The sequence below is a fragment of the Prinia subflava genome (assembly GCF_021018805.1).
Source record: "Prinia subflava isolate CZ2003 ecotype Zambia chromosome W unlocalized genomic scaffold, Cam_Psub_1.2 scaffold_31_NEW, whole genome shotgun sequence".
Taxonomy (NCBI): Eukaryota; Metazoa; Chordata; class Aves; order Passeriformes; family Cisticolidae; genus Prinia; species Prinia subflava.
Genome location: NW_026960608.1, coordinates 2,844,474 through 2,871,367, shown reverse-complemented (window position 1 = coordinate 2,871,367; position 26,894 = coordinate 2,844,474). Strand labels below are relative to the sequence as shown.

Here is a 26,894-nt window from a genome sequence, read left to right as displayed (position 1 = left end):
CTCTTCTCAAGGATCTTAAGTCTTCCTAAACTCAGTCATGGACTTTGTTGCCAAGTAATCCCTATTGTTTTCAGTAATATTTTTATGAGCTTGGATCTAAGCAGCCAAAAGTATCTGTTTAAAGTCATAGAGTTATGCTATTTGACATTGCATATAACATGCTTTCTGTCATACTGCAACACTTCTTGCAGTATAATAAGCAGCCACTTCCATATCCGACATTCCCTGAAGACTACAGAGTGAAAAAATGGCACGTGGAACAGGTACAAAGTGAATGAATACAGACTTACCACAATGCCATCCCAGCCCCACCTTACCCCAATCCTGCTATTTCATTCCAAGTCTGTCTGTACTGTTGCAGGGGCAGTGGGTGGGTGCTGCTATGAGGGAAAGCTGTGTTATTTGTTTTCAATTAAGGAAAAAAGGAAACCAAGAAGTTAATGCACTTACTAATGGCTGGGGCTATTCCACCTACTGATCCTGGTCCGGGGATGTTTCCTGCTACTGCTGCAGCTTGAGCAGCAGCAGCAGCTTGGGCCGTGGCAGCCTGCTGTTGCATCTGACGATGACACTGGCGTAAATCAAACACCTTAAAAAAATAAAAACATTGAACTATTAGACTTACCAAAATCAGTAAAGAAAATAATTTCTCAACTCCCAGCCCAAATAATCTGGACCTCTTTACTCTCCCAAAGCAACTTGTACAATCTCACCATACACTTGGGTAAAAACAAACCTTCTCTAACTAGTTTAATTTCTATCAGAAATAATCCATTAAAGCTGATTGTTAAAGACTCTTCTTATATGACATTACTGCCACTGGCACTACCAGAACTTGGCTGAACTGAGCAGGCTACAGAAGTATCATGTGTGGGACTGACTGCAAGATCAAAGTCTGAAGGATACTACAGGCTGATAAAATCCTAACTTTTAAATCCCAGTATTTCCAGAAAATAGGCATATAAATCAAAATGGATGACAACAAGTCCATCTTAACTTTGTCAGACTTTATTCTTTACTGTTTTACTGAAATGTGTTAGTCTATTTAAAAGAAATACCAATAATTGACAGGTCTGAAGTTTCAGCAGCTAGGTTTCAGGTTGTTGGTATTTTATATCTTTGTCATCAGGCTTAACACTAATATATATGCACAGGAACTCTGTTCTCATACTAGAAAGCTTGTAAAAAAATCAATGCAAACTTCAAGCAGTTTAATTAAAAAATGTATTTTTACGAGTGTGACTTGTCCTAAATAAAGTTTAAATTTTGGCAGAGGCACATCTAAGAACGTGCAATGTTCTGCGGCCTCTGGATCACTTCACATTCATAACACTAACACACACTTTAACATACACTTTACACTTCTACTGCATTTATACATAATTTCCCAACTTTTCTTGTTTTGGAGAGAGAAAGTAAAGAAACAGGTAACCTATGCTAAAAATTTTAGTAGGAATTTATTTAAACCTGTAAGGCTAAAAATACAAAAAACTGCTATCAAGATTGCTTGTGACAAAATACAAAATTAGTTACTTTCACAGTATCTAGATGACACTTTCAGTTTAGTCAATCTTAAGTCATCTTAAGTGACTTGTCAAATGGAAATTTTTAGGGTTTTTTAAAGCCAAATTACATTTATTTCAGTGTCTCATAGCTTCTCTAACATTTACAAGAGTCAAATATACGCTATTTCCCCTACAATTTTCATCTAGGAACATCAAACCAACCTTTATATATGCACTTGGGTAAATCTTGTGAACTGCATCCCCTGGTGCACGCCCTGCTTCTCTGTCCAGGTAGTAACTTTGAACGAAGACTGCATGGTCACTGAGGCATCTAACCCACACATCACCTTCTCCTTTGCACTCCAACTGCACCCCTTTACCTATGTGCAACCTTAAAAAGAAAAACAGATCCAATGCAGCTGTGTATACATACTATAAATCAGACCTTTCCTAAATAAACCATAAACAGTTCTCCAGCACTCTGCTCATACAAGGACTTGAAATTGTAGTTATTATCTTAGGTGTAAGTTAGCATTTGTTATGCAAAATCTGTAAATTAAAAAAAAACATCTGTAATACCATGTAAAGATCTCTGGGAAACAGAATGCAGAAGCCATGATATTCGAGTTGCAACTACCAGTCATTAACAATACAGAGTTGGGATACCAAACGCACTCAGTTCTGTTCAGAAGTGTAAAATCCCCCAAGTATTCTAGAACAGAAAGTCAATCAAATACATATACAAAGCCACATTTTAATGCAGAACTGTATGCTTGTTTGGATCACATTATAGCAATCTAACATTTTGATTGTCACAATGCAACATTTCTGAAGACATGGAATAATTTCCTTTCTTTTTGTTTCAAAGGAGTGGAAAAAAATTTGAAAGACTGCTTCAGTTCCACATCAAAGCATAGCATGTGCATGGTGAGAATGAATGAAAATTCAACTAGCTCTCTATCAACCTTCCTTTGCTCCTTTTGACAAATCTATATATTGCAGTTATTCTTGTATCACTCTCTAGTGTGAAGAACTAATATTCAGTTTGCATATATAACTGCATGAGTTGCTAATTTTATCCTTGAAGGCACAGCCTTTGAAAGCAATGAAAAGCAACATGCTACTACTGCAAAGCTCTGAAGGGCTTTGTCACACAGTTCACATTTTGAATGTGTTACAGGAGTGGCATAGAAAAATTACCCTGGTATGGTTAATTCAGTTCAAAGATACTATACTTGTGATTTCAAAAGAAAGGCACACACTGAAGGCAAACCAAAATATTTTCAAATACCACAGACATCTGGAGCTTTTGGGATCTGCAGAATACCTTGCCCTCTCAATGGCTTCTGTTCTATGCACGTTGGAAAGCTGGCCCAGGCAAAAACGGTCTCCTCCAGAAGGATCCACATATCCATCAACAGTAACAATTGGACAGCTTGAAGGGACCTTAAATGTTTCCCCGACTTGCACATCCATTTCAAAATATGCGATTGAGCACCAATATTCTGGAGCTAAAGAATATATACAATTAACTGACTGAAAGGTGCAAAAAAACCCAACAAACCCATTCAGACAATCCATTAGGCCTTCTGCAACTGTATTTGTCATTCAGACTAAGAGTGCACATTCACATAAGCAAGTTCAGATAGACAATGACACATCTACTAGCACAGAAAATTACTACATACTACAATGAACATGGGCTTTTCTTTTTTATTAAAGCACACATCAATGTGTAGAAGCCTAGGCAGTAAGGAGTTAATGCACTGCTATGCCTCAAACACTGATGACCACTCAAGCAGGCAAGTTAGAACATGATGTGCCTGAAAAGGGAGGCCTTATGAAGGTATGGCAGCACCTTTCTGGAGCAAATTTTCCTATTCAGGTCCATGGTGACAACAAAACATAGAGTGGAAGGTCAGAAGTGGGATCAAGGAGCAGGCAAGACCAATAGAGGGGGATCGAGACCACCAAAGGAACTTCAAAGCCCCTTGACCCATTTCCAGAAAGGTCCAGAAGAACAAACTGCACATGCTAACTCATTTACATGAAGAGGGAGGAACTTAATCCCAGGGCAGGGAAAAATTACCTATAAGAAGGTACCCCCACAGAGCCTAGGTGGCATCCCCAGGTCACCCTTGTCATCTGTATTGATGCTGTATTCAGGACTGGAGATCCCCTTTCCTCTCTTTCTGATCTCCCTTTTATTTTTTTATTTTTCCCCTCTTTATTCTATTATTATTATTAGAATCAACATCATTATTAAGGGGAAAAATATATACCAATTTCCATGCGGAGTGCATAGTTTACTAATAAAACTTTGTGAGGGTTTTTTTTGACCCTTTTGGCTTTTGCCATTCTTTTTGGACCACAGGCATCTACAAATCTTGGGTGCTCCTTTCTGTGTAGGGGTGGGACACAACACAATGATAGGGTTTTTTGTAGATCTTAAAAATCTTTGTACAGTTTATAATTGCAGTAAGATTTTCTAAGCCATCTACATTCCTGCACTTTATGACTATAGCTTTAGCCTAAACAAGTAATACATATATGCCTATTCATGGCTAGTCTAGCAGAAACTAACTTTGAAACAGATCTGGCTTAAGATAGGAGTAATTACCTCCTATCCTAACTGAAGTCAGTTTTCTCTATCTTCCCTGCAAAGCAAACCAGATGTGCAAAGTAGGGCAATGGGAAAAAAACCAAAGATAATATAATGACCTTGTCTGCACACAGTCAGGTACGGGCTAAAACAAGGAAGTATTAAGTAAGGGAGCAGAACAAAATGGCATGTTTTAATAGCCAAGTGGTGCCTTTTAACTCGTACTATTTAAAAAATTGGGTACAAAAGAAAGATGGTAGTTGGAAAGAGCTACTATGTCTACCTGGACTTCAACAAAGCCTTTGATACTGTTTCCCATAGCATACTCCTGAAAAAGTTGGCAGCCCATGGCTTGGACAGGTATTCTCCTTGCTGAGTTAAAAACTGGCTGGATGGCTGGGCCCTGACCATGGTGGTAAATGGTGCCACATTCACTTGGCAGCCAATGACTAGTGGGGTTCCCCAGGGCTCAGTACTGGGGCCAGTCCTGTTTAATATCTTTATTGATGATCTGGAAGAGGGGATCGAGTGCACCCTCAGTAAGTTCAGACAACACTAAGTTGGGTGGGAATGTTGATCTGCTGGAGGGTAGGAAGGCTCTGCAGAGGGATCTGGACAGGCCAGATCAATGGGCCAAGGCCAATGGTATGAGGTTCAATAAGGCCAAGTGCCAGGTGGGTCCTGCACTTCAGTTACAACAACCTCATGCAGTACTACAGGCTTGGAGAAGAGTGGAATGACTGGAAAGCTGTCTGACAGAAAAGGACCTTGGGGTGTTGGTTGACAGCCAGCTGAACATGAGCCAGCAGTGTGCCCATGTAGCAAAGAAGGCCAATGCCACCCTGGCCTGTATCAGGAATTGTTTGGGCAGCAGGACCAGGGAAGTGATTGTTCCTCTGTACTCAGCACTGATGAGGCCACACCTCGAATCCTGTTTCCAGTTCTGGGCCCCTTACTGCAAGAAAGACATTGAGGTGCTGGAGCATGTCCAGAGAAGGACAACAGAGCTGGTGAAGGGTCTGGAGCACAAGTCCTTTGAGGAGCAGCTGAGAGTGCTGGAGATGTTTAGCCTGGAGAAAAGAAGGCTCAGGGGAGACCTTCTCGCTCTCTACCAGAAAGGAGGTTTTAGACAGGTGGGGGTCAGTCTCTTCTCCCAAGTAACAGGTGATAGGACAAGAGGAAATTGCCTCAATTTGCACCAGGGGAGGTTTAGATTGGATATTAGCGAAAATTTCTTCACTGAAAGGGTGGTTAAGCATTGGAATGGGACATCCAGGGAGGTGGTGGAGGCACAATCCCTGAAAGCATACAAAAAAATTACTGGACATGCTTAGTGCAGTAGGACCTAAACACAACAGCCTGATAAGCCAAAAGGAAGAAGAGCTCTTCCTGTGCTGTAAGTGGTAGTCATTCATTATAAACAGCAGCACCAAACAGTACACCTATTTGCCTCAAGAAACTGTACTGGTTTTATTAGAAAACAATAAAAAAAGGTGCCTAAATTACTTTAAGCTTTATCTTCAAATAAATACTCATGCCTCTGAGGACTGAATAGGATGAAATCAATAGAGTGAAAGAGATACTAAATAATGTGAAATACAATTCAGCTACAGTTAAGTTTAGCCAGCAAGTATCAACATTTTTATTTCTTGTATGGATTTAGTCACTAGCCAATGAATAAACAAGTTAAACTTTTAGGCTTTTCAACTATGCAGATCTCCCTATTCAGGCAACAGCCTTGCTGTTGTTAAAAACATATCACCTTGCACCCACATGAGAGCTAGCCTGTACCACAAGACAAAACCTCCTTGGCTCCCTGAACTGTTACCATTAATGAAGACTTGGAAAGAACAAGCTTTATGCAAAGATCCAATGAGGAACTTCAGCACCAAAATGCTAAGCAGCACAATACCTATCTTTCAGGGCATCTGGCTGTAACGATGGACTAGATTATGGATCTAAGAGAACTTTGGCATCACCTAAATTCCATGATATTTCTAAGCAGGCAAAAAGTACAACTACAGCCATCTTGAAAAGTTTAGGATCAAGAACATTCAGAGTTCTGATACCTCCAGGGTAGGCACCAGCTCAGTGTGGGCTTGAGGGCTGCAATCTTTGACTTCGGCATCTCAATTAAATTCAGTTCACAGCCTATGTCACCATTCCAAGAGATGTCCAAATTCAAAACAAGACTTAATCACAAAATTCTTCCTCTTCTTTGGAATTTATATCTCTCAAATCTCAGAGTACTTGATACAAAAAAATAATCAAACTTAAACCACAAAGTTATAAGCTAGCATTACATGTTAGATTTTACTCACCAGGATGATTTGAAATAGGAGGCTGGAATGCAAGTTCATTGTGAACTGGCCCTTTAAAAGAAAACATGCCATTTGTTTTGCATGAGGAAAAATAATGTTTTCTTACTTAGCTTGTTTTCCTATTAAAAAAAGACTTGCAAGGATGCCTGATGTTATAAATCCCAGTAATTTCTGAATCAATTGGCCTAATCTGACAGGGGATAAAAATGCCCACAGAAAAACTATACTCTTAGAGGTTTCCTAAAAATTCAGAAGTTGAGTAAAGAGCTCCATTAGTATCCCAGGAAGAAAGGTTGCATGCTGCTCAAGCCAGACCCGGTTCCAGGAGAGAACAGAAACCAGATATAGCATTGAGATGTAAGAGAAATAGGACTCCACATCTGCCCCCAAGTTGTGCAAGGAGAGAATCAGTGTATAGAGGCAGGTGATACAAGTCTGTCAGAAACCACACTTCATTAGTTTCATCAATCACAAAACAAGTTGCCCAGCATGCTGTGGACGTAACCATAAGAAACACTCACTGAAGATGGAAAGAAGCCCTAGAGAAATCATTTTCTAAGAAAAAAAAATACAATGAATACAGTCTTGGTATTAATTTAGTCTCTTGACTTTTATGAATTAACTGGGTCCCTTACAGGCAGCAGAGAACAAAGAGGAAAAATTTAAACATAGTATTATAAGTAAGAGCAGCTTTTGCAACAAGATGTCAAAAGAAACACAGCACTGGTAGGTGTCAAAACGTGACTTTCTGAAGTGAGAGATGGCAGTAGCCAAGAAAAGCTCTATGTAGTACCACCAGCCAGTTCTAAATAATAACTATGGAAAGATAATCTACAGCACCACTAAAGTTTTTTTACATCCTGGTATTTCTGACAAACTAGATGACAGATGAAGTGGGATCCTAACAGACCAAAATAAGGAAACTTAATAACTGTATCTAAACAACAATTTTCTCTATAGAGACAAGCTGAAAAGTCACTCTAATATTAACTCACAGTTTGTTTTCCCCTCTGTTAACCATGACTGCTGCCAACAGGTGATCTGGTTAAGTACTATATTAGAAGACCGAGAATTGTTCTAGCTTTTTGCCACAAAATTTAGAAAAACTTGAATTTGAGTGAGTTTTTCTCCACTATACTCTTACAATACATATACTGTGCTAGACACTTGCACTAGCAGTTTGATCACACTTTTTTCCTCCCCATCTCCTGGTACCTTAAAACAAGAGATTCATTTTTATGAGCCAAATGCACTCATGAATCAGGCTGTGGCAAGACCAGTTTATTGACAAGTACTTTACTGCACGAGCTTTCACAAGTTTCTTTTAAATTGGCTAGGGTACGTGGACACGTCTTCCAAAGCTTAGTATGACTTCAAAATTTTCAGAAAATAAAAACAGCCAAGAACTTCCAAGTTTTGAAAGAAAAATATGCAAACAACACATTCTGAATCAACTTCCTTTTCTGAAAAGGAAATATTTAGTTCAGGATTGCAAAGCCTTAAAAACAGAGGTTTAGAAAGGAAATGCTAATTTCGTTAGGTATAGTAAGATGTATAATATAGATGATATCACTATAGCTATCTGAGTCTCTAATCTCTGCTGCTTTAACAGAGGCAAGTCCATCAGGCTTTTATACTTAACTGTCATAAAATATGAAACACAGTAATGGTATGTCTGTAATATTAAACAAAAAAAAAGAAAAGTGTTTGGGGGTAAACAGTAATCACAAATGAACCCCCACCATTCAACAAAATTGAAAACTAAGTGATCTGGAAATCTGCACTACTTACAGTAATGCCCAGGATGCATAGGTGGATGATGTTGAAGATGGCCATTCTGGTGGTGAGGTATGGTAGGTGTGTAGGCTGCTGTCCGACTTCCAGTCCAAGTTGTAGTACTATCTAGAAAAAGAAAGGAGTGGTTGGTTTTAAAGGGTTTTTTTTCTGTATCTCACTTCTAATCCTCTATTTCTCCTGAAATTTGGAAACTGGTTTTAGAAAACTAAGAAGAGTGCACACACACACACACACACACATATATATATATATATATATATATATATATACATATATATACTCACTGTGATGGTAAGTAGCTGGCTGAGCTGTAAACCCATTCTGCTGAGTTCCTGGCTGGGGCCCTGAAGCAATCTGTAAGAGTCCATCACTATGGCTACCTGTCAATATACTGGGAGGTTGACCTGGTAAAAGAACACACTACCTATTCATGAATGTTCCAAAATTTTAATTAAGAAGAGCTCAACACTACTGGGTAGGAAAATACACCCAACTAGGGGCACTGCAATACACAGTTCCTACAAGTTTGGTTCCAGTATTTTTTTCCATCCACCAGAGTGTCTTAGGGAAACTTGAAGCAAGATGCTCTGCATCAACTAATTTTGACTCTTGACACCCTTACTATTTTAAGGAGTAAAAGTATGCAAAGAGTCATGTTTATCAAGTGCATCTTTGTTTTGTTCACATCTTATTTTTCAATTTGAAAGGAAAGAAGAAACGTCAGGTTTTACTGAATAACATAGCTGGAGTAGATTTGGTGTGAATCCAAACAGACCAGCAGCAGGTCCAATATGTTGTTTATTTTCAGCATGTTATAACTACTGTTCCTAAGGAAAACACTCATTCGTGTTCATCCAAAACATACTGAATGGTATTTTATTTTTAGAAATAGTTCTTGAATAGAGCTGTATACATAACTGGATTCCTTCCTGAGAAAGTTGCTGGGCTTTTTTCCTCCCAAGTAAGTATTTCAAGAATTATCTAAGCTTTAAAGAAAAACTACAAATATTTCAGAACAGGTTAACAGAATTTGATTTTAAGACTTCAGCTCAGCCATTAACACTAAACCAACCAGCAGTTTCACAAGTGTACTTGCACTCTCAAACTGATGTGGGCTAGCATAATTTAATACATTGAGAACTTGAACTAAAACCCAAAAATGAGCCATTTTTCTTGTCTAATTGACTCCAACAATTATAATGCTAATGAGAAAAAGTTATTGACAATAAACTGTTGTGCAAAAGCAATACAATTAAACTGCCTATCCTTTTTTCTCTGCTGGAAACAGACACCACATCTCAGCTTGGCAAAACCATCATTAGCTTTAACAAAAGAGTTGCCAGCTAAAATTCAAGACACTATAAAAACATAATTCCACCATAATTCAAATTTGATAACATGAAATTCATATTCACACATCTTTGATATTAAAGTGACAATGAGTATGTGAAACCCCTGCAAACTTCATGGTTTCCCTACATTAGGGCTACAGGACGCTGCACACGTAATGCTTTACTGTCCTGCTGGAGTAAAATGTGAGGTTTGGTGTTGGCAAACCAGACTCTTCCACTTGTACCAAATACACACAAAAAAGTAACAAAAAACTTCAATGCAGCACTTCCACAGACTCATGAAAATATTAATTAGGATTGTCACTTTGGTAGTACAGTGGGCCATTATAAAAATAATCAAGTTAAAACTGGAAGATAGATTTTGTCAATTGTGGAACACTAAAGAATTGCCTTAAAACATCTTGATACTGCTACCTTACAGCATATCTGTTTGTTACCCCATTTGCTGTTGTGATAAAATAACAAAATTCTTCCATTTCTACAACAATAATCAAATAATAGCCATAATATTTTTGCTACTGGCCAATTGTTTTAACATTGTGTTACTGAACCTTTGGCATATTTAAGTGTCTTGTAAGAGTCATGTAGTGTCAGTTTCATTGAAAAAAGACTGGGTCACCAGGAAAAGTTACTCAAATTATGCTCCAAGGTAAAACCTTATGTTAATGCTTATAAGACTGCCTAGATCATATTGCCACACACTTTTACCAGTGTAGTGTGGAAGCAGCACAGTTCCAATACAAGATCTACTTTGTTAAAAATCAGTGGTTATCTTTGAGCTTTCACATTTTCAGAGTTTAGTATTTCATATCATCTCAATCTTACTTGTTGAAGCCACAGGAATGTTGGGAAAATTAGTGGTGCTGGTAGTGCTAGCCTCAGTAGGAGCTAACATGGCTGGGGTGCTATAAGGCTCTGTAGATGCCCTGTTACTTGGTGGATGCTGGATGGTTTGGACTGAATGGCCTTCAGCAGAAGACAATGATGGCTGCCCCTCATAGTCATGAACATATTCATCTTTCACCAACATACTTGATGGAGCTGTGAAGAAACAAACAGTTAAACATGCAAAGCAAATCTATTTACAGGATTTAACTACAGATTGTGCTACTATATTCAAGCAATAACAATGCCATTAAAACTAGTGGGGGAGAATTTAATCTATATAAACATTGCTAAAGCACTCCACTAAATTACAAATAAACACTTCAAGCCAGCAGCAAGACATTTTGAAGCATAACTGAACAGAAAAGCAAACTGTTTATTTTGCTTACTGCTATCAAACAAGCAGTTTAGTCTCACAGTAGTAGACTCCAATAGCATTTTGTTTTCTAGTCCATCACTGTGTGATTTGACACAGTTAATAAAAGGGAAGAACATGCTTTTTGTCAAGCACCTAAGTATATGTTAACACGGTAGTTAAACCAATTCCTAGTATACAAATAAGAACATAAATAAAGCTCCTATGAAAACCAATTCATTAACACAGTATATTAAAAACTTCATGCATCCCTTAAATAATTTTAAGCAACTCCCATCCAAATTGACTAGAAACATCAAATTCACATTCAAAGACAATACACCGCTACTACATATTTAATAATGTAGCCATTAATTCAGAATATTCCACATACAGTGTAAAGAAATTACTACCATTGCCACTACAAGAGTTTATTTCTATATATCCTATTGAGCATCTTTAAATAACACACATTAGCTCCCATGCTCATTTATAAAGCAGACTTAAATGTATTAAAATCTGACAGTAATTTTTTTGTTTCTTGCTGCAAAAACAGTCGCATGACACGAAAACATTTATGTATTTAACTGCTGGCTAGTAAGCTTTGATTCCATACAAAGGATCATTTTTCAGAAGACACATGTAACAATTAGCAGAGGTGAGCAAACAAGATAAAGCTTGTGAAGTTAAGAGTTTGTTGGGTAGGTTGGGTTTTTTTAAGTTGTCTTTGCTAAAAATATTGGGTAACCCAAATTTCTCTATGAATTTCTTCCTGAAGGAAAAAAAACCATTTTGAAATAAAGCAGTTACCAGCTGCACAATCTCATAATTTCTGAATAGTGTTCACTGGAGATTTAACATCCAATTTCTCTCAAGTTTCAGAGACAGCAAGAATATTAAGACTCCTTCATTCAATTGCATATTAATTACAGAACTTACACCAGTTTATTGTTAAACTACTTATTACATCATAAGCATCTATTATTCCCAATTCAATTAATTAGCATATCATACAGATGCGCATGGCTTTGGGTGTCTAGGTTTTTTTATTAATTAGCAGCATTCAATGGTGAGTTTTGTTGTTTGGGGGTTTTTTGTGGGGTTTATAAGTTGTGAACAATGAAAACAGAACATACTGACAAGCTCAGCTGAAGCCTCAATTTAAAGAATTTATCACACCTCTTATATGCTACTTAGCTGGTTTTTCCAAAACCAGAGAGAAAAATGCATTTTCGTCTGCTCTCTATAATCTTTCCCAAGGAGATACAACAGAATAAACTGTGTGCATACTGAAGAATTTAACACAGTTTGCGCCCATAGAAATGCAATAGTAAACAGAACTACTTACCAGAACTCTGTAGTGTCAGTCCCGAGAGATCTTTAAAAAGAAGAAAAAGAAAAGGGGGCATAGAAAATTATATTCAGAGATCTTCAACAACTTTTGAACATTAAGCTTATAAACTTTACAAATTGGTACTACAGACTACATATTACACCGCCTCTATTATACCCCCTCTATCTCAACACAAGTCTCAATGCTAAATTATTCCTAGGATAGACATTAACTGCAAGAACTGTGTGCAAAGCCAACAGAAAGGCTTAAATAAAAGCCAGTAATTGTTCTTTTAAATTTGGAATAAAAGAATAATTCCATTAAGAAGATGGACAAGAGTATATGAGAGTAATTCATAATTAGATCATTAAAAAATAATGTTTCTAATTTAGGCCTGTATTTTCTGCACTCAAAAGGAAAACATTTTACATTTTATTCCCACTGTTCCATTTTAGATCAAGTCTACTTACCAATGCCAGGCGATACTACACGCTCATAATGGTAAGGATTTACACAGACACTGTCACATTTTAAGTCAAAAGCATACTGACAATATTTAACATGCTTGAGTTCATTTTTATGAAGATCAGGCCACCTCCAAAGACGAGCATAAATCACATGAGGGAATCCCTTGCGACCAGCCACCTAAAAAGTTAGACACAAAAGTTGATTGGGAAAGTAGCAACATATTTCATTTTACTTAGTGAGGAGTAAAGCTGGAAGAGGACAAACAACAACACAACCTCTCTTCATCATCAAAATATGGAAAAAAAAGGTGATGTACAGTTTACCCAAGTTCTGTACTCAACAGAAATAAATCTCTATTAGGGTTTTGCTATGGTTAAATCAACACTGTGATTCTTAAGAAAAAAAATACTGGATACAAAATGGCAGAAGCAGAATTTGTGCTTAAGGTAGTATGTATGGTCACCTTCCCCACCATGGATGACTAAGGAGCTTTGTCCCAGAAGAATGAGGTGCTGAGCTACACTATAAGGAATTTACAAGTAGAAGAATGCCAATCCATTATAATGAAAGAAATAAAAATTTAAAAAATGCTTCTAGGGTAGACAGAAAGCTAGCCAGCAAACATGACATCTGTCCTGGAACAAGGAAATTGCAACCCAAGCTATACAGGTACTGAGTACTGATGATATAAGGCTAACATAAATCCTCAGTGCAGACTCCTTGGAGTACCTTCTTAGAATAGGTCTATCTTTATACTTCTGACCAACACAGATCTGACAGAAGCTTGTAGTGAAAATACCAAGAGAAACAGCCAAATTTGTTACATGACTCTGGTTTTTACTGCCACACACATACTCATTTAGAATGGCTGATCCAATGGCTTTTGCTCCTTTTGGAAAAACAAAAAACAAACAAAAAAAAAACCTCCAAAAAACTACTGCAGCAGTCCAGAGCTCCAGCCATAAAACATGTCTACAAATGAGGGCGAGGGTAGATGCAAGAGAAGCGCTACTCTTCCTCAACACTAGGATCCTGTGTCACTCACTTTTGCTCCAGCTTCACTAGGAGGAAAACATCTGATTTCCACTTGTACTAACCTGAAGCCTCCCATCCAGCGTTCTCTGTATTGTAACACACTTGCTAGGATGAGCTCCGTTTGTGGTTATAGCTGTAATCAAAGAATCCAATTCATCTTTTTTCTCCTTTAGCTTTTTAACTAAACTTTCAATTGCGCGTTTTGCAAAAGTTTCACTCTCTCCACCTTGTCGATGGCACATCAAGCTGTGAACAATGCTCAGACAAGCATCATTACTTGTTGGTGTGTTAGTAATAGACATATTGTCCATATGTCACAGCTTTTTCTTTCAGATCAAATGTCAGTTTTGGGGGCTGTTATGATTTTCAAGCTGATGCACAAGAGATGATCCAAGTTAAGTGTTAGATGTACTGTCTCTTGGTAAAACCTAGGAGGAAAAAATATCTACATTAGATTTGTTTTTAACATTGCAGATCATGTTTCTAAGGAAGTCTGTGGCTTTGTGCTTCTTTTATTTTCAAGTGCAGGATATTAAAAGGGCATGACAAAACTGCATTTCTTGTCCCATGATAGCTAAAACATGCTTAAGACTGCTTGCACAGTTTCAGATATAAGATTTATTTTCCCCTAGTAACAATATTTAAATAAAGATTATAGTTTATATATATGTACACATAGTATGTACATATAGAAATGTATTGAATGAATCAGGGAAAGGAGAACAGTAACAATGATTTCCTATGTTTTATACTGGCAGGATGAAAACAAGTTAAAATACTGGCTGGGAATCAAGTGGCACGGATTTAAATAAAATCTGAATAGTGAATAAGCATGAATACACACCAGAATCATCTGTCATCTTCATTTAATAATCCTGTTCAAATAGTTCAACTATGTTCTGACCTCTGACCAATTCTATTTCTCCTTGCTAATCAGAAAGGCAAAAATTGTACCTGACCATTAATTTAATACACATTTATGTAAATTAGCATTGTGTGTATCTTTAGCTATGAAAACCTCAACTGGCACATTTGTCTTTTCTTGTTTGGATCCAGCTTCTTCTGGATCAAGACAAATTGACTGAAGTCACTAAAAAAGCACTTCCGAATTGTCTCAAACAGAACTGTCTTAATTATACTAAAGATAAGCTCAAGACCAAGTCCCTCCTAACACACTTAGCCTTTAAACTCCATTTGTTAAGAACCTGCAGTGGTTTCTAGTTATGAAGTCATTCTTCTCAAAGCCAGCAGACACGATCCTTTTAAAGTTTCCTTCAATCCACAAATTATAGCTGGCCTGATTTTCTTGCTTCTGAATGAGCCAATTACTACACTTTATCTTGCTTTATCCAGAAACATAGGACAGCAGGTTTTGTGCAGTCACAGAAAAGGAGTCTAATGTCAAAAAGCTGCTCTGGTTCTTCAAGCAGCTCTGGCTTCACTAACACCATTCTATGAAATATGTGGTCTGACTTTCTTAAGAAACTGGCAGCAAATACGTATAAGTGATTTTACTACATTTACATTTTCCAAGTAAGCTTAAAATATAAGCCTTTTTGAAACTACCATGTTGTTCTCAGCAATGTAAATAAAATATATGTGATTTCAAACGTTAAAGAAAAAAAATGTTTGTTCTCACTATCTGAAGAACACATCCAGTCAAAGACCTGTTTCTGCACCGGAATTTTCCATGTCATTAGAGGTACAGCAGTAGCAGCTATTTATTTGAAAGAAATGCATTGCACAAAAATAAGAGTGGGATGTTAACTTAGAAAGTTAATGTATCACACAAATTACAGTATTAACACATGACTTCCCTCCTTGTAAAAGGAATACTGCAACACAAATCCAGCACAATTATAAAAGGAAACAAACTCTTCCATATTTAGTATTTTTTCTGATTTCAACTTGAATACATCACATTTTGGTATACTTGGGAAAAAACAGCACAAATCCTCCCCCCCTCCATTTTCAATACTTTTCTTTTGTAAGGATGCTTCTGGATCTAATTTCTCCCAAAGGAAAACAATTACCTCTAAGTTTAAGATCATTTTACCTAGCTATTAAAGTTTTTCCCTCCATACTAGCTTCTTCTAATGCTTCAAATCAGTAAGTCTCTATTAAAAGTCAAGCTTAACCTGCCATTCATTCTCCACAGCAACTCAAATTCACATAAATCTCAAAGCTTACCAGCTAAAACAAAACAGAACATCATTTTCCTTAAATATAAAACAGCATCCTAGATAGATACACATAAGTAATCACAAATAAGTGACTTGATAAAGCTACTAGCTAAAGGAGCTTTAAATAAAGAGATGCTTAAAATTAGACATGCAGCTCTTTTCCATCCCTAAAAGCATGAATGAGAATTTTGACGGCTGACTTTCAGAGGACTAAGATCAAGCAAATAAATCCTTATTTAAGTGTAATGATCTTCAGAAATGTTGAGTCACCCCTCAGTTGCCAACTGTGCTCAGTAGGAGCTTCTGATTCTTCAGCATTTTTGAAAGCCAGGCCAGTTGTTTAGGATTTTGAATACTGTCAAACACTGCTGGTCCATAATTGCACATTAATTCAGGAGCCTCCTTTTAGAAGTCACATCTACAGAAATCTTGTCTTTAATCTTGCAATTTTGATCCCCAAAAAGAGGGAGTGAGGTCAGTGGGTATCAATCTGGCACATCTTGATAAGTGTCTTGACATATTTCCTCTGAAGCACCAGAAGCATAGGTATATTTTGGAGACAAGCCAAGTTTTTATGTTTTACAAATGGACACTACAGTTCAAGCTTAGATTTACAGTCGAATACATAGGGCCAAATATATTGAGCAAAGAAGTTCTTAATTCCCTCTGCCCAGGAATTTCATGGAAACAGAAATGGGTGAGAGAGTGCTTTGGGAAAAAAGAGGCAGAGAGAAGAGACAGGGAACATGAGAAAAACAGCAGCAGAAGACAGTGCTTGTAGTAAAGCTCTCAGCTTCATTCACCAAGGAACAAAAAGGTATTTCTCTCCCTTTTGCTACAGTGTAATGTGAGCAGAACAGGAAAAAAAAAAGGGACAAATAACATAAAATGCTAACAAGTTACAGAGTTATAGAGAAGTACTTGATTATGTTTGGACTTGAACTTAAATGTCTTTTCCAACCTTAACAATTCTATAATTCTATGTTATAGAAAGTAATTTATTTCAATAACTAAGTATTAACAGGTATATTATAAAACAAGTGAACAACAACTGGTGTTCTACAATACTTCAAGTACTGGAACAAGAATAAGAGCCTCTGAATTGGTAAATCTGTAAGACAAAAGAAGTTCAGATTGCCAGGTAATTAAAAACACACTTGATGATCTGTAACAAACACACTATTATCTCAGAGAATTGATAAGTAACCATTAACTGAAACTCTTCCTTCAAGACTGATGCAAACTTGAACAAACACCATAATTCTTCCATACATCCAATATAACCTGAAGACCTAACCTAAGCTCCCATTAATGTGCCCTAGTCATTCAGCCAAGCAAATCTTGAAGATCATCTGAAAAATCCTTTCCTCAAAATAATTCCCATTTCCAATACTCTAATCTGGTTGAAATTTGCTGAGAAGTTACAAATCTAGATTTCTTAAAAAGAACGCTCATCTTTTTCTAAATATTAAAAATGACCTTAAGCCACATTTTGCAATTTGAGGAGAATGATCAACCCCCAACAAGAAAAGGAAACAATATGCTTATGCAGAAAAACCAGGCAGTTATGGAGCTGGAAATCAGAGGTGTAACCCAAAGGAATATGATCCAGGCAATCAGTAATCCAACATTTTGGGCAAGACAGTTAATCCAGGCCTGACACTGATATGATAAACCGTACTGTAAACAAATAGGGTAGTGAACCTGCCACTGATACTCTGGAATGTGATTTACTAGTAACACCCATCCCAAACAAATTTCCAGCATTTTGATATTAGGCAGTAATGCGATGCTAACAAACTGGCTAATTAGAAAAGCATACAAATTGACATCTTGCTAGAACATTTCACATGAATAAAGGACAAGAAAGGCTCTTGTCTCCAAAATTAGACAAAGATGGCAGAAAATCTGCATATACATTTGATAGCTTTTAACCACCAAAACATTACTACAATTTTGCTGTTTAATAATGCAGTAGTATAAGTTTTATGATAAAGAAAAATCTGAAAACCAATAAAACAAAAGGCAGCTTGTGATTTAAAGAAGATATGAATTATTAGACTGCAGATACATACATTCCAGCATATTAGACTATTACCTACTTGCCCAAAGGGTGAATAGGAACAAAGTGTTTGTAGACATAAGAACAATTAGCATTAAAGAGCAAGAGAGAGTACTAAGGTACTATACTCACACTGTTCTGTACAGTAAGAGCCAACATTCCCCAGAATACTATTTTTGTGTGCATATCTGAATCCTAAGTCGCAATTCTGCTCATCTCACTGTCAGTAGCTACAAAAATTTAAGACACATGACAGCATGAAAGGAACTGGGAAAGAGTTTTAAGACAACTCTGAGTGGCAACTCTTTCATCTCAACATAAATTCACAGTTAAAAAAAGTAGGAGCAACCATTTCTTTGTGTAAGAAACTAATCTGATGTAGCTACCAAGTGCAGCTCTCAGCATTTTACTGCTCAGCTTCAACCTGTGCACTTCAACTGCTTTGAAAAGCACTTTACAAATGCAACAGACTGATCCTATAAACAGAGCAAATGTTTCTGCTGCACACAGTTCCAGTTTTCTTAATCTTGTTCAAGAAACTAATACAACAGTAAAAACATATCGCAGTCCATATCTTGTTTTTGAATGCATGGGGGGACAGGAGACAATGAGCAAGGTAGAGCTACTATGCTCATGTAACTACATACACATGCATTTTAAATCCTAGAAAGTTTCATTTTTCATTTTAGTTCCACTCCTCTCTCTCCACATTTTTATTCTTGAGAAAGCATACAGTTGAAAACAACTCATCTTTTCAATACAGACTTCTGTATGGACAGAGAAGGAAGGCTACTGCACCTTACATCGAGAGTGGGGAGGGCAGTAAGCTCCTCTACAACTGGATCTATTTCCGCAATACAGTTCCAGGCACCTCAAACTACCTCACTTGTGAGAGAGCACCCCTGGGGTCCCACTGAGCAAGAGGTCATCCCCTCCTCATCCTAGCACCTGGGGATGAGGATAAAAACCTGGAAACGGCAGGAGAGACCACATTCAGAGAGCAAAGGTGGTGAAAATCCTTGCCATAGAATGACATGGCAAATCTGAACTGAACTCTTCCTCAGAGGATCCTGCAAGATTCCTCTTCTTGGAAAAGGCTTCCTTCAACAAGGGCAAATAGTTATTTGTGAAAAGCTCACAGAGAAAACAATTGTGGCTACACCAAGCAATAAAAGGAAGAATCAAACCTTGCTCAGGCAAAAGCAGTGTGATTTTTCACTTGTATGTAATGTTTCAATACCCTAGCAATAGGTGTATTAGATAACATCTGTTCTTTATTGTAATCTGCACAGGGATAATGTTCTCTGCACTTGTTCAAATTTTAAAAAAAAATCACTTCTGGAAACACAGAAAATTCCAGCCTCAAACAAAAGTAGATTTTTTCACAAGGTTAGCAACACAGAAAGAGAGTCCTAAAATTCCAGCAAGACCCTAACAACAGCACAGCAAAGGCTGTTCCCCATCAGGATCCACGGATCTGCTCTCAGCACACCTTTGCTCTCCACTAAATCTGTTGATTCCTCTCAAAACCCACATCCCTATTGTGTTAGCTTTGCCTGAATGCATTATGTAAAGAGCCATCTACCTAAAAAAGAAATTCTCATTAGTTTGAGACACTGCTTTTCTTTAGGCTTCAGCTCTTGGAAATGAAGCTTCTATATCAATATTAAACATGCCTACACAACAAGCAAATCAAAAGAGGTTCGTGAATGCCAAGTGAGAAGAAACTCCTTCCAGTCACAGTCCAACCAAGAAAAATAAGAGGAGGGCCAGAAAGACAAGTTGCCTACTTATCATGATGCTGGAGTACAAAAACACATTTTGTTTTATAGGCCAGTATAGTTATTTCAACAACCTTGCATGGAATTATCTGCATTACTGAACAAAGTAACAACAGTGCAGGAGCCTGAATTCACTCTTGCCTGTTGACAGTGGCACACTATTATTAACCAAGATAATTTGAGAAGTGGTGGTAAAAGACACCATGTTTCTACTCCAACCGTATGTGTTTGAGAAGAACTAGCTTGCAGTAGCACAATTTGGGTACTAAGTGATAACACACCTAACCTTCAACTAGATTACCCCACAAATTAACCCATCTTCATAGGTAAAATATATAAGGCTCAACTGCAGCAAGTCACAAACCTCACACAAAACCCACACTCACAGAAATAGGGATGGGAAGAAAGAAAAATAAAGAAGGAACAAAATTAATTAATACCCATTGTGCTGAGCAGCCCCACGCAGTCTGAAAATGAGCTAAAAGCACAGTTCTTTGTTACTGCAAATAAGATGGCAGATTTCAAAGAACTAAACGAGAAGCGGCTCACATACAAACACCCAGAGCGTTTTTCCAGCGTGCGGGAGAGAGGAGGAAGAGAGCAGTCTGCACGAACAGCAGCGGAGGAAAGCTTAACTGGGAACAGACCGGTTGGAGAGGCTTTGCTGGAATTTTAAAACAATAATACTAAAGGTTTGAAGGCGGGGCGATCATATTTTTTCTCGTTCAGTAAAAGAGGGGTAGATGGGGAAGGAGCCAGGGAGGGGAAGCCACAAGCGGGGCCGAGGAGAAGCCCCCGGGCGGCGGGTGCCGCTGTCTCGGCTCCCCGGAGCAGCAGCCGGCGCGCCCCCAGCGTGGCGGGGCGGTGGGGCGCGCCGTGGCCCGGCCCGGTCCTGCGGCAGCCTTGGCGGTGAGCGGTAGGAGAGGGCGTGCTGCGGGCGACCTCGGCGGGCAGGTGGACGAGAGGCGAGAGCGGATGTTACCTGGGCCGCGGGCGGCGGCGCAGCGGCCGCTCTCCGGGCGCGGCCTACGGCTCGGATGAGGGGTGGCGACGGCTGCGGGGATGAGCTTACTCTCGTCTCAGCCAGCCCCGGTGCTGCAGAGCGGGCCAGGCCTCCGCCCCCCACCCTCAGGCCGGCGGCGCGGGGGAGGGGGAACCCGGGCACCCAGTGACGGCCGTCGTCACCGTCGCCTCGATGCCGCAGCTCCGGCCGCTCGCACTCCGCAGCCGCCTCCGACACGTCCGGACGTCACCGCACATGCGCGACATACGGGTAACACTCCACCGCCACCACACACCACTATTACGCCTGCGCGCCCGTCGCCCCGCAATAGCCATGCCGCCGACAGCCAGAAGCCGGGGCGGGCGGACGGGTATAATCGGAGTTTAATTTTATGTTTGGCGTCCAGCGGTGGCGCATCGGTCGAGGCAGGCAGCGCTCCTGCAACCGCAAGCGCGGTCCCAAAAAGGAACAGGTCCAAAAATGGAAGCCCAACAAATGCGCAGGGCCGCGAAAGCAACCTCTATAAATGTATGGTCACGGAAATACAATCCCCATAAGTGCAAAGCCCTACAAACACAACCCCAACAAATGTACTGCACCATAAATCAGAATCCTAGAATGGTTTGGGTTGGAAGATGCCTCAAAGCTCATATAGCTCCAATCCTCCCCCCTCCCATGGGCAGGGACACCTTCCAAAGACCAAGTTGCTCAAAGCCACATACAACCTGGCCTTGGACACTTCCAGGGATGGGGCAACCACAGCTTCTCTGGGCAACCTGTTCCAGTTCCTCACCACCCTCCCAGGAAAAAAATTCCTCCAAATATCCAGTCTAAAGCTGCTCTCTGACAGTGTTGGGTGGAAAGGGTTAAAAGTGGAAGAATGGCGAGGAGGATGGTAGATTTGCTCAAGTGACCTTGCAGCTGGGAATGCCAAGGCCTGTGTGAAAAACAAAGTTCACTCTTTAGATTTTTTTTTTTAATAAGGGGATAAAAAGGGACAATATCCAGCACCAGGGTGTTTCTGGCCATTGGCCAAAGAACACATTGTTAACTTAAAACAGCATTCTCTATATACTGTTACATTACCGGGGTACATACATACTCATGAGTTCTATACCTTATTCAAACATTCTTGTGAGTTTTTGATGTTGCAGGAACTCTTTTGTTTGGTTTTAACTTCTGAATTATCTGCATGACATCCTGTAGATTAGGTCAATGTGAAAAACGAAAGTTCACTCTAGAATATTTTTAAAAGTTTATTAAGGGGATAAAAAAGGACAATGTCCAGCACTGGGGTGTTCCTGGCTATTGGCCAAAGAACACACCGGTAGATGAAGACAGTGTTATCTATATACTGTTACTTTACTGAGGTACATACATATTCATAAGTTTCATGCATTATTCAAACATTCTTGGGTGCTTTTGATGTTGCAAGAACTTTCTCTTGTTTTGGTTTTACACTCTGACTTATCTGCATGACATCCTGCAGATCAGGTCAATATATTTTATTCCTTCTTGTGGCTTTGTCCTGTTGTTTCACACTTTCCTTATAATGAAGAGTTAAGTTGTTGTCTGATTCTCCTCTGATGCTCTGGTTTGTGTCACTGTTATCACTTGGAGAGGTCAGTCAGCATATGTGGGAAACAACATAATTGCTTTATACAGTTCTCTTAGTTACAGATGTATTTTAACATTTTATGTTTTGCTGAGGCCTACAGTACAATACAGTCATCACACCATTATTTCTAAAAGCTATACAGTGTATACATAGATATATTCATCACACTACTATTTCTATGGGCTATACAGTGCAAACTTAAAATAATAGATTATGTTATATTAGCAAGCAGTTTAAAAGAGTTATAGATTGCGCTATATTTGAATACTTGTAATCAATAACAGCATGAAAAAGCTAATACATAAATGTGAAAGCCAATATTATAGGGTCATTTTTAACAGTCAATATATTTTATGTCTTCTTGTGGTTCCATCCTGTTGTTTCATACTCCCTGATAATGAAGAGTGAATAAATTCTTCTCTAATTCTTCTCTGGTGCTCTGTTTTTTGTCAGTGTTATCACTTGGAGAGGCCGGTGAGCAGATGTGAGAAACAACGTAATTGTTTTACACCATTCCCTTAGTTACATAGAAACATTTTAACATTTCATGTTTTGCTAAGGCCTACGATATATTCATCACACCACTATTTCTATAAGCTATACAGTTGTGCTGGTTTTGCACTGATTGACATTTACTGAGGAGGGAAGAAGCCACCCACGGAAATGATTTTTCTAAGAGAAGCTGCTAACAGCTTCCTCCATGCCAGATAAAACCAATCAGTGGCTAGTTTGAATATGGACAACCTGTTAAACCAATTAAAGAGCTGAATACCCCTCTGTGAGATTCACATTTTAAGACAAACAAACCCCAGGAAAAGCCTCTTCTTCTGGCCTGGGAACAGGTAACAGGCTGGCCCAGCCTCCTCCATGTAGCTGGGCTGGGTGGGCCCTGCCAAAGGGCTGAGCCCCTTCCCAGAGAGTCCGCCAGGCCCCATCTGGGCCAGGCCCCAGTGGCTTCCAGGCAGGGGGAGGGGAGGCCAGGGGGCCCCATCCTGGCTTTGCTGAGCCCCAGTGGCTGTTAACATCTTGCTGCTGGGCCAGTTCCCTCCTCCCCAGGGCAGTCAAGCCAACCTGTGGCTGGAATTAAACATAGTACAGGCCTGAGACCAGCCGTGTGGCCAGAGCAGCTGTTGCCATTCTGGCTGGGGCCCCGAGATCCTGGCACAGCCAGCCCCCAGTGTGGCCTGAATCTATCACTGTGACTGCTTTGACCATCATGACCACTGCAGGCCCTGGGCAAGATATTAACTCTTTCATTGCACAGATGAAACTTGCAGAACATTGATTCTCTCTCGAGTGAGAGAAAAGGACAGAGTGAAGGCACGTAGAGAAACAACATGAAGACACCAAGGTCAGTGAAGAAGTCAAGTCCCAGATGGGAGGAGAATGAAGAGAAGCCTTAGTCTTAGGCTGAAATTCTTTTGCAAGGCCATGGTAATGGACTGTGATATCCTAAAATAGCCCTTTATTTTATGTAAACAGGAGGGGGGAAATGAAGAGTGTTCAAATTGCAGATATGAACAAAGGCATTTGTGCTGAAGCAAGTAGATGTTGAAGTAGCTGTGATCTCATGAGAAGCTTAAACAGAGAGAGATGAGAGTGATAAAGACCCTTTTCCCCCACGGAAAGAAGAAGACCTCTGTTCCTAGAGATGAATATGATCTCAAAGATAAATGAAGACAATCTCTGCTTTTGAACAGCCCATCCTTGAAATAGTATCCCATGAGTTTGACATGGCCCAGGAATGCAGCTGTGGGAAGGCTGCATGAGATGAGAGGGACTTCATGAATGCAGATTTCTGGGCGGCTGCTTTTTGTGAGAATTGAAGCCATGAGGGAACTGTTTTCTTGTAAAGAAGTCTCCATGACATGGCAAGACTCCTCTCCCTAAGAGAACTGATGAAAGACTATTTTAGAGGTGGTCAACTGACCTAAGTCCTAAAGTTTTGTCTCTGTATGCTGTCAGTGGAAAAGAAAAGAAGGTTGTGGGGGGAGGAGAAGTGTTCTTAAGATTTTATTCTGATTCTTATAATTTTCTTTTAGTTCTGTTAATAAAGTGTTCTTTATACCCTTTAAAGTTTTAAGCCTTCTTTTGACTTGTCCTAATCCTATCTCACAGCAGAAAAAGAGTAAATAATTCTAGTAGATCCGCTGGTGTTTAGCCAGCGCTCAGCCCACTACATTAATTGGTGCATTGTTCGGGAAATTCAAATTGGCGAACAAAAACCACTACACGAAATTACTGTTTCTGTCCAGTTTCGACCTGAAACCACCACAATGGTGCATACATAAACTGACAGATTATATTATATTAAGGAGCAGCTAAAAGGAATTATAAATTGTACCATATTAGAATACTTGTAATCAATAACAACATGCAAAAGCTAATACATAAATGCAAAAGCTGATATGATATTGTCATTTATAACATCTCCTCCCCTTTGTCTTTCTTACTTTATTTGGCTTGAGCTACAACCTTTAAACCTCTGTGCTCTTGGCATACTGATACCTTTGATATATCCTAAATGCCTTCTTTAGGTTTTTATCATCTTTATTTTCCTCAATACAATCATTTTCTGCATTCATCCTGTGGTTCCCAACTCTGGACTGGTGGGCACTGTCATTATTTGCATATTTTGAACCACATAAGTAATAAATTGGATAAGACATGGGATTAAACATGAAAGAAAAATTAAGCTTGTTATTCCACATAGCACTACAAATCCCACCCTTTTCCACCAGGATAGTCCAAAAAAAAAAAATCTTTCAACCATTCTTTATTCATTATAGATTCCCATTTTTGGACTGGTACATGAGCTACTTTCCGGATGTTTCTGGCTATAACCAAAACTGCATCTCCATTATCATCAATCTGTAGACAACAATCAGATGTGTTAAACTTTCCACAAACTCCTCCTTCTTCTGCTAATGAATAGTCTAGCGCCAACTGATTTTGGTAGACTGCAGCTCTAGTTTGCCTTTGCTGGCTGACTATTAATTCCATGGCCCCTGCTGTTTCATTAGTTATGATTTCTACAACTGCTTGGAGCCTTATGATGCAATTTAACATATAGATTGGGGTTTGATATCCTTAACTTCCATCTTGTGCCCAAGTAGCTGGACCATATGTCTGTATTATTTGTTCAGGAGGCCACTCCTCATTGCCCCACTTTTGATATCTCCCAATTTCTCCAATTAGTTCTCTTTGGTTTCTCTTTAAGGCCTCATATACTGGTATTCCTAAATTATCTCCATCTTGGTTTGGCAACAGAAAAAATCCTGGTTGCATAATTCCTAGAGTACAACTTCCTTTCCATAGGGGAGGAAGCTTTGGATAAGCCCTTTTCCCACATATCCAGAATAAGCCATCTGGTGCTTTCCAGTACTCCTTTCTTTGGTTATTCATGTTTTCCTAAAATTTAGATATTTCAGGGATACCATTGTATCAGGGCCACTGAGAAGCGCCCTACCCAAAGGCTGAATTGGAAGACTGATACACCAGTCTGGGTAGAACAGTGGCCGCTCACCACTGAAAAATTGAGGGCGCTTCAGGAGCTAGTAGAGGAGCAATTGAAAAAAGGACACATAGAGGAGACTAACTTTCCTTGGAATTCCCCAGTTTTCGTCATCCGCAAGGCTGACGACTTGGTGGTGGCTCCTCCACAACCTCCGACAAATTAACAACGTCATAGAAGATATGGGGTCTCTCCAGCCTGGGATGCCTTCCCCAACCATGCTCCCACGAAATTGGCAATTGGCTGTAATAGACATTAAGGATTGCTTTTTTCAAATTCCTTTGCACCCTGATGATGCCCCTCGTTTTGCTTTCTTGGTACCTTCCATCAACTGAGCGGCCCCAAGGAAGCGATACCACTGGAAGGTGCTTCCCCAGGAAATGAAAATGAAAAACTCGCCAGTGATTTGTCAACAATACATCGCTTCTTTGCTGCCCCCTGTCCGCGCAGCCGCGGAGGGAGTGATCGTCCATCATTATATGGATGACATACTTATTTGCACCCCAACTGATGATCTGCTGGCCTACGCGCTTGACCTCACAACGAATTCGTTGGTTGCTGCAGGTTTTGAGTTGCAGGACAGCAAGATTCGGAAGATGCCACCTTGGAGGTACCTGGGCCTGGAAATCAGTAGGCGGTCCATTGTACCCCAAAAGTTGGACATCAAAACCAAAGTCAGGACTCTTGCGGATGTCCATCAATTGTGTGGTGCATTGAACTGGGTAAGGCCTTGGCTAGGTCTGACTACCGAGGACCTAGCCCCTCTTTTCAATTTATTGAAAGGGGGAGAGGAGCTTAGTTCTCCTAGGACACTTACCCCAGAGGCGAAGGCAGCCCTGGTGAAGGTACAGGAGGCAATGTCAACACGACAGGCAAGCAGGTGTGACCCTGATCTGCCATTCAATTTTATCATCATGGGAAAGCTGCCACACCTGCATGGTGTGATTTTCCAGTGGGACACATCACACAAGTCACCAAGACAAGGTAGGAAGGGCCAAGGCAGAGGAGACCCTCTTCTTATCATAGAGTGGGTCTTTCTCAGTCACCATCAGCCCAAGAGAATAACATGGCCACAAGAAT

At 39.5% G+C, this 26,894-nt stretch overlaps 1 protein-coding gene across 4 annotated transcripts in view; it reads right to left on the bottom strand.

Moving 5' to 3' along the window:
* The window catches only part of LOC134565020 (mothers against decapentaplegic homolog 4), a 31,914-nt gene extending 10,945 nt beyond the window's left edge, over positions 1-20,969 (bottom strand). The window contains exons 1-11 of one of the 4 annotated variants that reach the window (XM_063424380.1): positions 20,662-20,969; positions 13,716-14,081; positions 12,621-12,795; positions 12,166-12,195; positions 10,403-10,618; positions 8,510-8,629; positions 8,220-8,330; positions 6,429-6,479; positions 2,833-3,016; positions 1,728-1,896; positions 451-589 (exon numbers count right to left, since the gene is read on the bottom strand). In XM_063424380.1, coding sequence (XP_063280450.1) covers positions 451-589; positions 1,728-1,896; positions 2,833-3,016; positions 6,429-6,479; positions 8,220-8,330; positions 8,510-8,629; positions 10,403-10,618; positions 12,166-12,195; positions 12,621-12,795; positions 13,716-13,964 — 1,444 coding nt within the window. In that variant the 5' untranslated portion in view covers positions 13,965-14,081; positions 20,662-20,969. The remainder of the gene's footprint in view (positions 1-450; positions 590-1,727; positions 1,897-2,832; positions 3,017-6,428; positions 6,480-8,219; positions 8,331-8,509; positions 8,630-10,402; positions 10,619-12,165; positions 12,196-12,620; positions 12,796-13,715; positions 14,082-20,661) is intronic. The other 3 variants (XM_063424378.1, XM_063424381.1, XM_063424379.1) reach the window with 3 other exon arrangements.
* Positions 20,970-26,894: the final 5,925 nt, after the last annotated feature.